The sequence below is a fragment of the Spinacia oleracea genome, chromosome 2, assembly GCF_020520425.1.
Source record: "Spinacia oleracea cultivar Varoflay chromosome 2, BTI_SOV_V1, whole genome shotgun sequence".
Taxonomy (NCBI): domain Eukaryota; kingdom Viridiplantae; phylum Streptophyta; class Magnoliopsida; order Caryophyllales; family Amaranthaceae; genus Spinacia; species Spinacia oleracea.
Window position 1 is genome coordinate 89,508,875 of NC_079488.1, and position 14,065 is coordinate 89,522,939.

The window sequence follows — 14,065 nt, forward strand, 5'->3', positions numbered from 1 at the left end:
ATTGAATATCGTCTACCTCATTTCCACCTTTGACGTCAATTGCTTCAATATATACGAAAAAGAAAATATACCCGTATTTATTATCCCTTAACGGTCATAATATTCGTTCCCTGTCAAGATAGGGAGGAAATGACACATAAAATCTCCATAACTTCGCCTCCATCGACATCCATGTCACGTCATAGGGTGTGTTTACAATTTTTTCTTTTAACAGTACCGCGCAGCTTTTCCACAGTGGACATGGTGGTACCGCACAGGGATAAATTGGTAGCGATGTGGATGCAACTTCCAAATGCACTGCAAGAATGGGATGTGTATTGTACTTGATATTTAACTATTCCCTCTACATGTTGTGCCATTTAACGATTAAGGAAGAAAGCTTATCTTGTCTTAACTAGTTTAATGTAGCTGCCAGACAGTTTTAGCCTTGTCGGAGAAAACTAAAATAGTACCCAAGATAGGTTATCTACCGTGACTCGAGTATTTGATCACAGTAGCAATTGATTCCCTTGTGACCTCGAATGAGAATCGCCCCAACATTCATCCGTAAAGTGGAGGTTGGGTTCGTGGATAAATTTACTAATATGGAGAGTGTCCAGTATCAGCCCTCATACGTCTTTATTAGACTGGAACTTTTTGTCATGAATCAACTTAGGGACATGCGTTATGCTACATTACTAATCTGAATTGATTTCAATGCACAAAATAATTTAGACTAAACAACATGGCGAATAGTTGCTTTAGGTTGATTTAAGGAACCTAGCAGAATAGTCGATATTGTCCAGAAATTATCTTATTATGCGTTATAATATAGTCAGATTTATGTGAACTTATTTATAATGATGAGAAAAGCAATAAAGAATTGGAAAATTTAATACAAATAATCCCAACTATTGGTGGTATTCTCATTTTAATCCCAATTGCATGTAGTTTATTATGGAATAATCCGAACTATTATATTACCCTTCTCATAAGGACTTTTTCATATTACCACCTTAATTTTATGAAACGTTTTATATTCAACATTTTTCAAAAGATTTTATCAAGTTCTGATTACTTAATCAGAATTTCGGTTCCTTCCAAAATAAAAATACAATTCAAAATTTACAGAAACTCAAACACGTTCCTTTCTCTCACACAAAATTGCTCTCGATTTTGGGCATATGTTCTGACTCCATCTGATTTTAGGAGTGCACACAAAGTCGGCTAATCCTGGAGCGCGACCTCATTATGTTCTACTGCACCGGGAGGTAGCGCGGGATCGTCTTTTAGGACAGTGGGTGTCCACGACGCAACAATTGTTCATCAATCAGTTCATCTACCATATAAGTTTGTTCTAATTTTCGTATTATCACAACAAAAGTTATATTATGCGCTCTCAAAATAGAAATTAGGAAGGTTCACAAACTGTTGTTTTTTTTCACCTGATTTTTACTTATTTTTACTGAAATTATCTGAACTGAATTTATCTGAACTTATTAGAGCTTATCAAAATTTACTGTAGTTATAAATTATACTTGGTCAACCCTTATTTTTCCTGAACTTATTCTCTGAACTTATTTGAACTTATTTTTCCTGAAATAAGTGGAAATAAGGTGAACAGAACAGAGCCAAAGTAGTAGGGAATATGGAGGATGAAATAATGTCATAGAAATGGTAGTTTTTTCCTTTAAAGGATATGTAAAAGCAGATGCAAATATCATGCAACACCAGTTTCAAAAGGTGAAATGGAGAAAGTAAGATGATGTCGTATGCTCAGTTTCATGTTATGCGCTAGCTTGACTGGGGATTATTGATGTTGACACGAACCAATCTCCGATTCATAGAATGCATATGAAATAAAGATGTGAATGAAGTTGCTCCTATGACAAAAGATCTCAAATTCATCCATGTATCAAGGCTATTAGCACAAGAGAAATCCAGAAAAAGTGAATTCATAAGAAAGTACGAAACTGAATTCAGTACCTTGTACAATATAAGTTGCCAATCAAATAACAACATTATTGATAAAGCTGTTACAATAAAAATAAAAAAAGAAGGTACATTTGATTCAACTTACCACACTACATTTTCTCTAGCAAGCTTTACACAAACTGAACTACTCAAAATACAGGAAGCTGATATATATCGAGAATTACATGTTTATAGTATTACATGTCATATTTACCTAAATTATAAAAAAATCAAACATATCACTGTACCAATAAATTTGTAGCCATCATGCTGCTGCTGTTAACAAGCAGACCCAAGAGAAGAGTTGATTCCTCGGTTACAGATGCTATACATATCCCGGGTTGAGTGCTGAAGCTTCTTGATGGATCATATCTTTCATCTGTTCTTCAGTCAAGGCTTGTTGCTCAAAATCAAATGAGAATGGCTTTTGACATGTAGGTTCATCCGCGATATCATGTAATCTAGCAAGGTAAGGATGCGATAGTGCTTCTTCAACTGCATAACATTAAAAAGTAAAACCTTTTATCAAACTGATCGATACCAAAATACAAAATGATACTGCTACTCATTTGTGATTGTAAACCCCCAGAAACAACATTTCTACCAATTAATAGACTTACGAAAAAACATTGTTTGGAGAAAGAAAATAGCCTAATGTAATGACAATAAATTTACCAGTAATTCTCCGTGTAGGATCAAATGTGAGCATCTTCTCGATAAGATCAATTGCTAAGGGATTAACGTGAGGGAAAACTTGTTTTAATTCCTGACGAGGTTGTGGTGGAAGTTGACGGATATATCTTCTTGCATCCTCATTTTGAAGAAACCCTAGATCAGCTTCAGTTGGTGTCCCAAGAAGCTGAGAAGAAGAGAATACTTGGATCAGTACCCAAAAAAACAATGTACTAGTTAATAAGTAATAAGATTCTAGTTTAAGAATGTGACCTCTGTCAAGAGGCGCATTTGGTGAACATGGTCCTTGCCAGGAAACAAAGGCCTTCTGTTCATGAGTTCCATGAATATGCAGCCAACAGACCACAAGTCGATTGAAGCAGTGTAATCAGATGAATTGAGCAAAAGCTCTGGTGCTCTATACCATCTAGTCACAACATATTCAGTCATGTGTTCATTCTCTGAGGTTGGGCGTGCAAGACCAAAATCACAAATCTTGAGATCACAGTTTGCGTTTATCAATAGATTACTTGGCTTCAGATCTCTATGAATCACATTTGCTGAATGGATATATTTAAGCCCACGAAGTATCTGGTACAAGAAGTACTGCAACCATATATGGAATTTTGTGATTTGTGAGTGAAGTTCCAAAATCAATACACAAATGACCAAGTAATTGTTATGTTGAAGACAAAGAAGAATATAACTGCTAGATATATTTGCCAAAAGATATTAGCTCTGAACACAATGTCAAAGCAAAGTATAGCACACAATGGTATGCGAATGCTTAATTGTAGGTCAAAGTTACTCGAATCATTTCTCAAAAATGCGTCAAAGTACAACAATGATCACTATCATTTTCCATTTTTGGTAAAGAGATTTCGAAAAGCATATGATGAACATAACATATTTACAGAAATAGCACATGAATGTCAGTCTCCTGACTTTTTTTTTAACACTTAGCGACTAACAGATTAAGATTAATACAACACCATTTCAATTGCAAGTGATTAGTGCAAAAATGATATACAGTATTATACTGAATTTTAATGCACATTAACTTAACACTGGTGTTTATATTTATAAAAGAATACCTGAGAATGCTCCTCTGATAAACTCTGATGGGATCTAATTATCTGGTGAAGATCAGTGTCCATTAGCTCTGTTGCAACATACACGTCTGTGAATTCTCTTCGTAGAGGAGGAGGTATCACATCTCTTAATGCTATGATCTGATACCAAAACACCAGTAACCCATATTAGATTATTAATTACGAGTAGGATTTTAATTACTCATCTTTGTGGGATTCAGGCTTGCACTTGCAAATCAAATACTACGTACAACACAAACTTCCTAATTGAAAATATTTGTCAACTCATTCAACTACCAAGTAACCTAAGTTCACAAAACAGAGTATTTTGTTTAAGATATTAAACGGATCCACAAGAACAATTATGTAGACGGGTCGCCGTGTGAACTGATGAACTGTAACCGTAACTTATTCAAGTAAATATAACCATACCTTGACAACCATTTTCAGTCCCCTAAAACTGATATGGCATATTATTGGCTTTTGGGTTTGAAAAGTTGGAAAGATCACTTAAAATATTACAAATTAACAAATACCACAACTATTTTTATAGAAGAATATAACAAAAACAAAAAAAAAAGACTAATATAAATATATACTGTTGATATTATATGTGTCAACTCTGATTTTAACAAACAAAAAAAATTAAAGATATGAAGAACAAACATTTTCGTGATCGAAATGGCGAAGAATTTTGATCTCACGAAGAGTACGCTTAGCATCCATGTAATTATCAAATGCATTTGCTATCTTCTTCAACGCAACCATCTCTTTCGTCTCCGAATTCAACACCGAACTGCCCAAAAAGAAACCCCAGAAACATATCAGAAAAATTACCAATAACAAATACTCAAAAATTAGAATGAATTTCGCACAAAATTAAGACAAACATAATTACCAGACGATGCCATAAGCACCACGACCAATAGGCATGATCGGCGGGCGATACTTAGCAGTAACCTCAAACAAGTTCCCAAATATGTTGTACTGTATGAACTGGCCTCCATGAGAGAAAACAGCCGGAAACTCAGGAAATTGACCGCCTGTCGCCGCCGCCATCTGAATATCTGCCATCGCCGAGGATGATGGAAAGCGAACTCTCCGTTTTCCAATGTTAGATGTGAATTGTGATGAGATGAAATTGACGCCCTTACAAATTGTTAAATTGTTAATTGTTAATTGTAATGTGGTGGAATGGAACTAATTTATAACGTTGAACAAGACCCAGTCAAGTCTGCTTACTACTGCTATTGTTGAGATGTAAGACTTTATGGGGGTAACTGGTAAGCAGGTGCCAGGAAAGTACTAGTACAAAACAAGGGCGCGACGCCGAAACTGACGCGCTTTTTCTCCCATCTTTTCCCCTTTTCACTCTATTTTTACTTATTTTGACCTTGACTCTCAACTTATTTTAGTCATAAACTAGTGTGATATGTCTCGTATAGATGGTGTTGTCATTTAATTGGTGGTGGTGACATAAAATTAGCGACCGATCAACAACTTTCGCAATCTGAAACCCTACGTCAGAAAAATAAATTAATTAATTAATTAAATAAATAAAATTAAATTAAATAAACAAAGTCGAACCATTTTCTTCATCATTGGTGGGATTAATTAATTAACCTATGTACTGTCAAAAAAAATATATATACTTAACCTCTGTTAATGTTTCTGTCTCACTCTATTACCCCGAGTTTTTTTGTAATTTGAAGCTTAAGCTAAGAATAATAATTATACATTTATAAAATTAACCATTTCCTTTTTTTCATTCACTTCAATATATTATTTGTTGTAAAAAAAATATACTTCCTCCATTTCTGAAATATTTTTTTACACTATTCACAGTACGACTTTGGCCATTTTTTGTGATTCATACGTAAGAAAATTTTAGTCATGTGGGGTCATGTTAGATTCATATCGACATATATTTTCTAAATATTAATTTTTATAATTTTACTTGCACAAGATTTGAGATATTAAGAGTTAAAGTAATGGTTAGAGGAATAAAAGTCAATCATGGTGCGATATTTCCGGAACGGATGAAGTATAAGTTTATACGGAAAGACACAACATAAGTTGTAGTTGGTTAAGATGGCAGTAAGTTTAACTTTTAACAAATGAGGTTTGGTGCTCGATCTTTGCTACACGTTTTTTTTGGTTGTAAATGACATGTCATGATGCTAATTAGTGGTGAAACGGCGTAATAAGAAAGGTTATACGTGACACATATGCATTCTTAAGAACGCCTTTAATATATGTAGATTATGTCGTACCCTTTGTTTTTACTAGATTGGACTTATCTAAATTTATAACAATGGCACATAGAACTCTTCATTTCATTAAAACAAAAAAAGTTAAGGGACTTCTCCCTCCGTCCCATATTTATAGTCCCGTTTGATCAAAAATTCGAGTTTTAAGAAAAATGAAATATAGTACATGGGAAAGTGGAATAAGGTACAAATTATGATTAATTTGTATGAAAAAAGTGGAATAAAGTACGAAATATAGTACAAGGGAAGTGTAATATAGTAATTCCTCTGTTTCTATATAGTTGCAACACTTCCCTAAAATGGAAATGTCACAATTGTTGCAACACACCAAAGTATCAATTTCTTAAATACCGTGTAAAGGGGTATGTTGCAACAATTAAGAATCGGAGAAAATACTTGATTTTTTTTGTGTTATCAATGCATTTTTTATGAGAAAATGAGGACCTTAATAGCAAAAAATAGAAACGGGACTATAATTTTGGTACAGGGGGAGATTAGTGAAGAACCCTCTCTCAAAGTGCCCTCTAGTGGTAAAAACCTACAGCCCCGCTAGGTGTTGTTTTTTGTGACAATTAAATTGAATTTAACCACCTACAAAAAATGGTTTATACCACCTCTTAACGAAAAGATGGACAAGAACGTTATATGGGCCCCTTTTTTACATAAATTATACCTTTAAAATAGCTTATTCTCCTTTGCAAAACTGGAAAAGATTTATGCATCTATCAATTTGAGAAATATTACCAAATTATGTGAATTAATAAGAAGCAAGGGCAAATGGTAGATGTGGGAGAAGAGAAGTAACTTAGAAATATAGTCGTTGAAATATGACCCATATAACATTTTCGTCCATCTTGTTGTTAAAAGGGGTAAAGTAATTTTGTTAGATTGTAAAATACAATTTGTCGGTTTTAGGTGGTCAAAGTCGGGTTTTTTTCTTTTCAAGTTTCTTAGAAGTGGAAACTCAAAATTAAAAAATGATATTGAGGCTCCGATCTATTCGACTTATTTTGCCTGAATTTATTGCGTGGACTTGTTTTATCTGAAAAAACTTTTTTTTTTTAAATAAACTTTTTTGTGTGTAAAAATGTATGAAAAAAAAATATTTTTTCTGAATTTATATTATCTGAACTTAACTGGATTTATTTATATTTATATGAACTTATTTTGTCTAATATAAGTTAAAAATAAGTCAAACAAAATAGAATATGAATAGACCCTAATAGCACACACAATGTTTACATTTAGCTATGGTTAAGTGATAATTGACAGAACAAAATGACTACAATGTTGACAATGTACAAGGGTCAAATTTATTTTAACTTGACCCGGCTCGGATATGTGACCCCAAATCAAGTGACTGTGTGGGGCAATTTAGCCTGCAACTTGCGTTTTGGTTTCCAATTTATATGACTATGTTAAAGATGTTGCTGCCAACGTGCATTATTTTGTTTTATTAATATTTTTTTAAAAAGAAAATTTTGTATGATTTTTTTTTCTAAATTGACACATTACATTTTTTTTATTATTTGTATGGTAGTTTTATTTCATATTTATTATTTTGTTAAAATTAATAATTGTGTTGGAAGGTAAATTTGAAGTGGGGTATATGTAAAAGTAAAAAATAGGTAAAAGAAACTAATGATCTTGAGTCAAGATTATAGAAAAAATAAAGAGAGTTTAGTAAAAGGTACATCAAGTTAGTGAAAGATGAGATGAAAAAAAGGAGAAGGATGAGAGAAAAAATTATTTTATACTTCATCGAAAGTCAAGGATGCCACGGTCTAAGAAATAGAGTTCCAGGGTCCATTCGTTTGGTAAATTATAATTCCCTTTTTGGTGGAATACTCTCTCCGTCCCAAAATTATAGTCCTGTTTACAAAATAGGGCATCCTAATATTATAGTCTTGTTTCCTATTTTGGCTATTAATGTCTCCACTTTCTCATGTACTCCGTACTATATTAATTAATACTCCCTTCGTATTTATTTAAGAGATACACTTGGCCGTACACGTGTATTAAGAAGAAGAATTGAATAAAATAAAGTAATAAAACAAGTGGGGTTGAGTAGATATTTTAATAAGAAAAACAAGTGGGGACCGTGTCATTCTAGGGAGTGGGGGGAAGGGGTGGGGTGTAGATAGATTATTTAATTAGATGGTGGGGTTGATAAGTTACTAAAAATGGCAAGTGTATCTCTTAAATAAATATGGTCGAAAAAGACAAATGTGTCCCTTAAATAAATATAGATGTAGTAATGCATTGAAAACCTCACCCATGTACTATGTTCCAATTGTTTATGTACTATATATTCTTTCTCATTTACTTTATTTCACTTTTCCATACAACTCAATCATCATTTGTACTTTATTCCATTTTTCCATGTACAATATTTCATTTTTCTTAAAATTTGTGTTTTTGATCAACCGAGACTATAAATATGCGTCTGGGGAGTAGAACTTACGGTTGAGATTTAACGCCCGACACCGGTTAACGGTGGCTGCTGTGTTAAGGGTCCCACTTTGCTTTGTTGAATGGTCCTTTTATAAACGGCTGTCAAGGACAACTCAAGGGTTGTTGGACTTTTTTTCTATGGTTTTTTTTATGTTAACTAGTCCTTCACCTCGTTTTAAAAAAGTGTAGTTGTTATTTTGTATGAAATATTAATTGTTTAACGATTTTTTAAAGTTTTATATTTATAGGAAGGCTTGAAATATTGGTGAAAATATATGATTTAAATATATGTGAAATTTGAAGGTTGAACGGATATATATGTAAATGAAAGGGTGTATTAATATTGAGTGTGAAAGTGTTAGATGGTTGAATAGATATACTTCTCCCGTTCCTTAAATATCGTACCATGGCTGACTTTTACTTCTCTAATACATTAATTTGACTCTTAATATCTTAAATTGTGTGTAAGTAAAAATTATAAAAAAATAATATTTAGAAAATATTTATCGACACGAATCTAACATGACCCCACATGACTATAATTTTCTTACATATGAATTACAAAAAATGGCCAAAGTCGTAGTGCGAATAGTGTAAAAAATCAAATGGTGCGAAATTTACGGAACGGAGGAAGTGTATTAATTAAATAGTGAGTGGATATTGAATGAGGAAGATAGGGTGGAAGTGACGTTGAGCTGTAAATTATGGCAAACAACAAAAAGAAAAATTGAAAAAAAAATTCATATTGATGGATGAAAGGAGGGGATGACACGTCTCATATAATCATCTATGGTTTGCTTTTTAAATACTTCCTCTATTCTTATTTATATGACACAATTGGGGTTTTGACAATATTCACACAAGTTCCTTTGATTTCAATTTGGGTTTATACTTAAGAAAAAACATAGTCGTGTGAGGTCTTGTTTGATTCGTCTCAATAAATATTTTTTAAATATCAATTTTTTATAATTTTTTCTTATCCATAATTGAAAACATTAATGTTTTAAATCGTGTATTGGCAAACGTGACTAAATTATTATGTCGTATAAATAAGAATAAATGAAGTACTCCCTCCGTTTCTTTTTGTTGTATCCGTTTCCATTTTAAGCGTTTCATATTGTTGTATCCATTTAGAATCTATTCTATTTTTAGACATACATTTTATCCTAAAATACCCTTACATTTCTATCTAATTACCAAAATACCTAAAGATTCTACCCATATTCCCACCTAATTTTCCCCACCCATAATATTTAATTCTTTTCCCTTCCCCATATACCCACTCTCTCACATCCTTTATCACCCATCATTATCACTCATCTCTCTTACCTTATTTCTTTATTATTTTCTCACACCTTTATTTATTATAATCTCTTACACCCAATCATTTCTCTTACACTCAGTCATTACACTTATACCCATACAAACCAATATTCTAATTTTCTTAAAAACCACACCAGATTCCAAATGAATACATCAAAAAGAAATGGAGGGAGTAGTACGTAAAGATTTGGCGGCGGGGTTGTTTAGAATTAAAATAGTACGGAGTAGAAAAAATTAAGATTGTTTAATTAAGCAACAATTATTGATTTGTGCGACTTATGTCAAAAGGTGAAACGTGAATTAGCTACTCACTAAGGGAGTCCAAGGTCATGCATTACTTATGAGTTATGACTAATTCAACTCTTCAAATGATTTCCATGAACTTCTCTATTGTTTACGTGTTAGCAAGTACTCCATATATATATATATATATATATATAGGGGAGGGATCATGTGAAAATAGGTCCCTATGTGAGTATACTACTATATATGAGAATGAATCTAATCGTAGGATTAGATACGATCTAATGGTTAGGATTAAATGATGAAACAACCATCCATCTTTCCTAAATAAAAACCACGTTTCTTTCATAAACCCCAACCACTTTCTCTCTCTAAACTTCTCTCTTCACTTTCTCCCTCTCGCGACTCCTTGTTCTCTCTCACCGTTTTCTCTCTCCTCTCGACAAAACCACCATCGAAGCTCAAAGAACCGCTGATCAACCTCCTTCATCGCCGGTGTATTGTTGATTTAAGGTAAATTCAATATCAATTGTTCTATATTTCTTCTCTCCTTAAACAAATTTCCCTAATTTTAACCTAATTTGTTCAATTGAGGATGACTGGAGCACAAACAAAAATATAAACGACGAAGATAAGAAAAATACACAAACTGTTAACCTAATTTCAAACTTCTTTCTTTGTTTTCATACATTATTGAAGTTAATTTTTGTTAATTTTTGATTTTCAGCAAAAAAAAAAAGCACGACAAACTAGCAAACAATCCAGAGAATCCACAAGAGTAAGTATTCGGTGCTTAATTTTAGTGAAACTTATTTATTAATTTTCGAAATTTTTGTTATTATTTTCGAAATATTTCGAAATTGATTTTGTAATTATTTGGTCTGTGAAATTGTGGATGTTTTTAACGATTTTGTGAATTTTTATGTTCCATATATTTAATGTTTGTTGCAATTGTGGATGTTCTGAATTTTATGAACTTTTAGTATTTTTTTATAAGAATTTAATTTCTGGTTTTGAATTAATTTGAGAATTTCAAAATATTTCGTTATTTTTGATATTTTATGATGTTCTAAAAGTAATAGTTATATGTTCTGAATTTTTAAACAGAGAAAATGAGAATAAACACGCCAAAGCAACGTAGCCAATCGTCCGCCATCACTTATGAACGCAATAATGAACAATTTAGAGTAATATTTTATACTCTCAATACTTCAGAACATGAAGGTTAAGAATTTAGAACATCATAGCTCACTATGTAGAACATCATAACTCACTGTGTAGAACATCATATCTCGCTGTGTAGAACATCATAATTGCATATGTTCTAATTATAAGTACACATGTTTTGAATTTGATGAGATTACTTCTATAGGCTTCTGCATCTATGTTTTTAATGACATTTTCTGAAGACTAATGTGGGTACAAAGATGTAGGCTCATGTTTTATGCTTATAGTGCATTTGTTATTGACCAGTCTATATTAGTGGTTATATTTTTTGTTAGAACATATAGCTCAACTGATTAGAACATGTAGCTCAACTGACTAGAACATGTAGCTTAACTGATTAGAACATATAGCTCAACTGATTAGAACATGTAGCTTAACTTATTAGAACATGTAGCTTAACTGATTAGAACATATATGAATAATGATTAGAACATATAGCTCAACTGATTAGAACATGTAGAACATATAGCTCAACTGATTAGAACATGTAGCTTAACTGATTAGAACATGTAGCTCAACTGATTAGAACATGTAGCTTAACTGATTAGAACATATAGGAATAATGTACAAAACATATAGCTTATCTTGTTAGAACATATAGTTTATCTTGTTAGAACATATAGCTTATCTGTACAGAACATACAAGAATAATGTACAGAACATATAGCTTATATTGTTCACGGTTTAGAACAAATATATTTAGTACGTGGCTCATAGAGTCTATCGATTTTTTGGATCTAGGCAATGGTTAATACTAGTTGTGGCTCATGTTCTGACTTTACTAACCATCAATTCAATGTGGTCCACTTATGAGATATGTGTAAGCTCTTGTTCCTCTCTCCACTTATATGCGAATCATTCAAATAAAATCTTTCATATCTTTTTTTACTACACGTACCATATGGTAGAGCAGGGGAAGTTTTGAGGGTAGGGTTGGGATAGGAGTAGAGGTTGGGAAGAATGAAAAGAGACTCGATGTTTTATATAACAAATATATACGGATCTTAGTTTCGTTATTTAGTTTGTTCATAAACTATGTGAAGAGTTTTCAACATGCCATATTTTAAAGCACGGCAGAATATAGAGAAGGTGCATCAAAATATATATTGGTAGAATATATTGGGTAGAGTAGAAGGATAATTTTTTTTAGTCTATTGCCTTTCTTACTTGTGTGTACATTGCTTTGCAGAACATATAGCTTAAATGCTTAGAACATATAGGAATAATGTATAGAACATATAGCTTCACTTGTTAGAGCATATAAATTCAATTGTTAGAACATATAATTTCTCTTGTTAGAACATTAAGTTTCACCTTTTAGAACATAATTTTTTACTACGTATTACTAGTTTATAAAGCGATAAAACATCAGCGCCGGAGTCCATTTGTAGTCCAATTGTCGAAAATACACTTTTAGGTGACATCCTTTCAAATATTGCTTGATATTTCATCATCTCAATTCTTTAGAACATGAAGCCTCACTTTTAAGAACATTAAGTTTCACCTTTTAGAACATAATTTATACTGTTCCTTCCTGTAGAGAAGCTATTATTTATGGATATTTTATGTTCTAAATTTCATAACAAGATGTTCTGAAACTAGAAAGGTATGTTCCAATGTTCTCTTCTTGTATCTAACATGTTCCTGAATGTGATTTGGGTCTGATTTTTGGCCTGTTTTTATGACAATTCGGGTCATGTTAGGTATGATGTGTTTTCATGGACAACATTATGGGGTAGTATAGTTGTTGTAGAGAATGGTTTTTGTCTTAAGTGGTTGCATAGCTGCTTGTGCACGCTATTTCTTTTGCAGGGAGGGTTGTTGCGGGTCAGTCTGGGGTGGGCAGTGGTTCTGCTATGTTTGGTTGCTGCTAGAAGTTTTGCGTGTGTGGTGTTAATACAAGTGATGGTCGTAAATGCTTGATGTTTTGGGACAATGCCTATTAGCTCAATTGGTAGAGCTTTGTGCGATAGCACAATGATGTAGGTTCGAATCCTACATAGGCAACTTGTAATCCCCCGTAAATTTATAAATTTTATTAATATATTTTTTATTATTTATATTTAAATAGAACTTATGAATTTTAGTAATAAATATATAATTAACGTATTTTAAGTACGTTCTAAATATTTAACGATTTTTGAACTTTATTATATTTATATATTTAATGTATATTTAATTTTATTTAATATATTCTAAATATTTTAACGGTTTGTGCAATCAAGAATAATTTTAGAATTTTATGTTGAAAAGAATTTGAATTAGGAAAACTCGTTGAATTCGGAAAAACAATCCTAACTATTTTTGGATTCGATCAACCTCAATTCTAGTCCTAGCCCACTTGGGAAAGCCCAATAGTTTAAACCCATAACCCCTTTTCTATTTCACGTAAAAATCAAAACCTCATCTTGTTCCCAAACTCACGTGAATATCAAAACCCTCAAGAACTCCATTATCTCCCCACGCCGTTGTCCTCGTTGTTGCCCAGCCACCGGACCACCACCGCTCCCGCCGGTAAGCCGTGTTCTCTCCTTCGTCCTCTTCCTCTTCATCGAGTTCCTGCTACCTTGCTCCTCTTTTCTCATAGTCTCGTCGTTCTCGCTTCCCCTCTGCCGTGTCGGTTTCGCACGCAGCAGCAGCAGTCACAAGCACCCTCGCCGCCGTCCACCACCTCGCCGCAGCCCCGCCGTCTAGCACGTTAACATCCCCTTCTCCTTATCCTCCCTTTTTCTTTTATTTTCGTTCCTTTTATTGCTTGTTCTCTTCGATTTTCGTGGCTGACCACCACCTATTCGCGCAGCGACCACCGCACGCAACCGCCGTGCTCAGCCC

The 14,065-nt window shown here is 33.0% G+C and overlaps 1 protein-coding gene and 1 long non-coding RNA gene across 2 annotated transcripts; one reads left to right on the forward strand and one right to left on the reverse strand.

Moving 5' to 3' along the window:
* Window positions 1-1,918: 1,918 nt before the first annotated feature.
* LOC110790240 (mitogen-activated protein kinase 3) lies at window positions 1,919-4,987 on the reverse strand. The gene is made up of 6 exons (XM_021995025.2): window positions 4,615-4,987; window positions 4,383-4,512; window positions 3,720-3,857; window positions 2,899-3,231; window positions 2,629-2,812; window positions 1,919-2,448 (listed from the first exon to the last, which is right to left on the reverse strand). Exons 1-6 carry the CDS (start codon window positions 4,788-4,790, stop codon window positions 2,279-2,281), a joined length of 1,131 nt encoding a protein of 376 aa, XP_021850717.1. The 5' UTR covers window positions 4,791-4,987; the 3' UTR covers window positions 1,919-2,278.
* Window positions 4,988-10,387: 5,400 nt separating this feature from the next.
* LOC130467068 (uncharacterized) lies at window positions 10,388-13,151 on the forward strand. Its single transcript, XR_008927233.1, has 3 exons — window positions 10,388-10,519; window positions 10,734-10,784; window positions 13,018-13,151. It is a non-coding gene; the product is annotated as an uncharacterized lncRNA (long non-coding RNA).
* The last annotated feature ends 914 nt before the right edge of the window (window positions 13,152-14,065 follow it).

Coding starts and splice junctions, on each gene's coding strand:
- LOC110790240 (XM_021995025.2), bottom strand. CDS start 4,790: ATGGCAGATATTCAGATGGCGGCGGCGACAGGCGGTCAATTTCCTGAG. Junction 3,858..4,382: donor GCCATTTCGATCACGAAAAT/GTTTGTTCTTCA, acceptor TTTTGGTATCAG/ATCATAGCATTAAGAGATGT. Junction 2,449..2,628: donor TCCTACACGGAGAATTACTG/GTAAATTTATTG, acceptor AATGTTATGCAG/TTGAAGAAGCACTATCGCAT.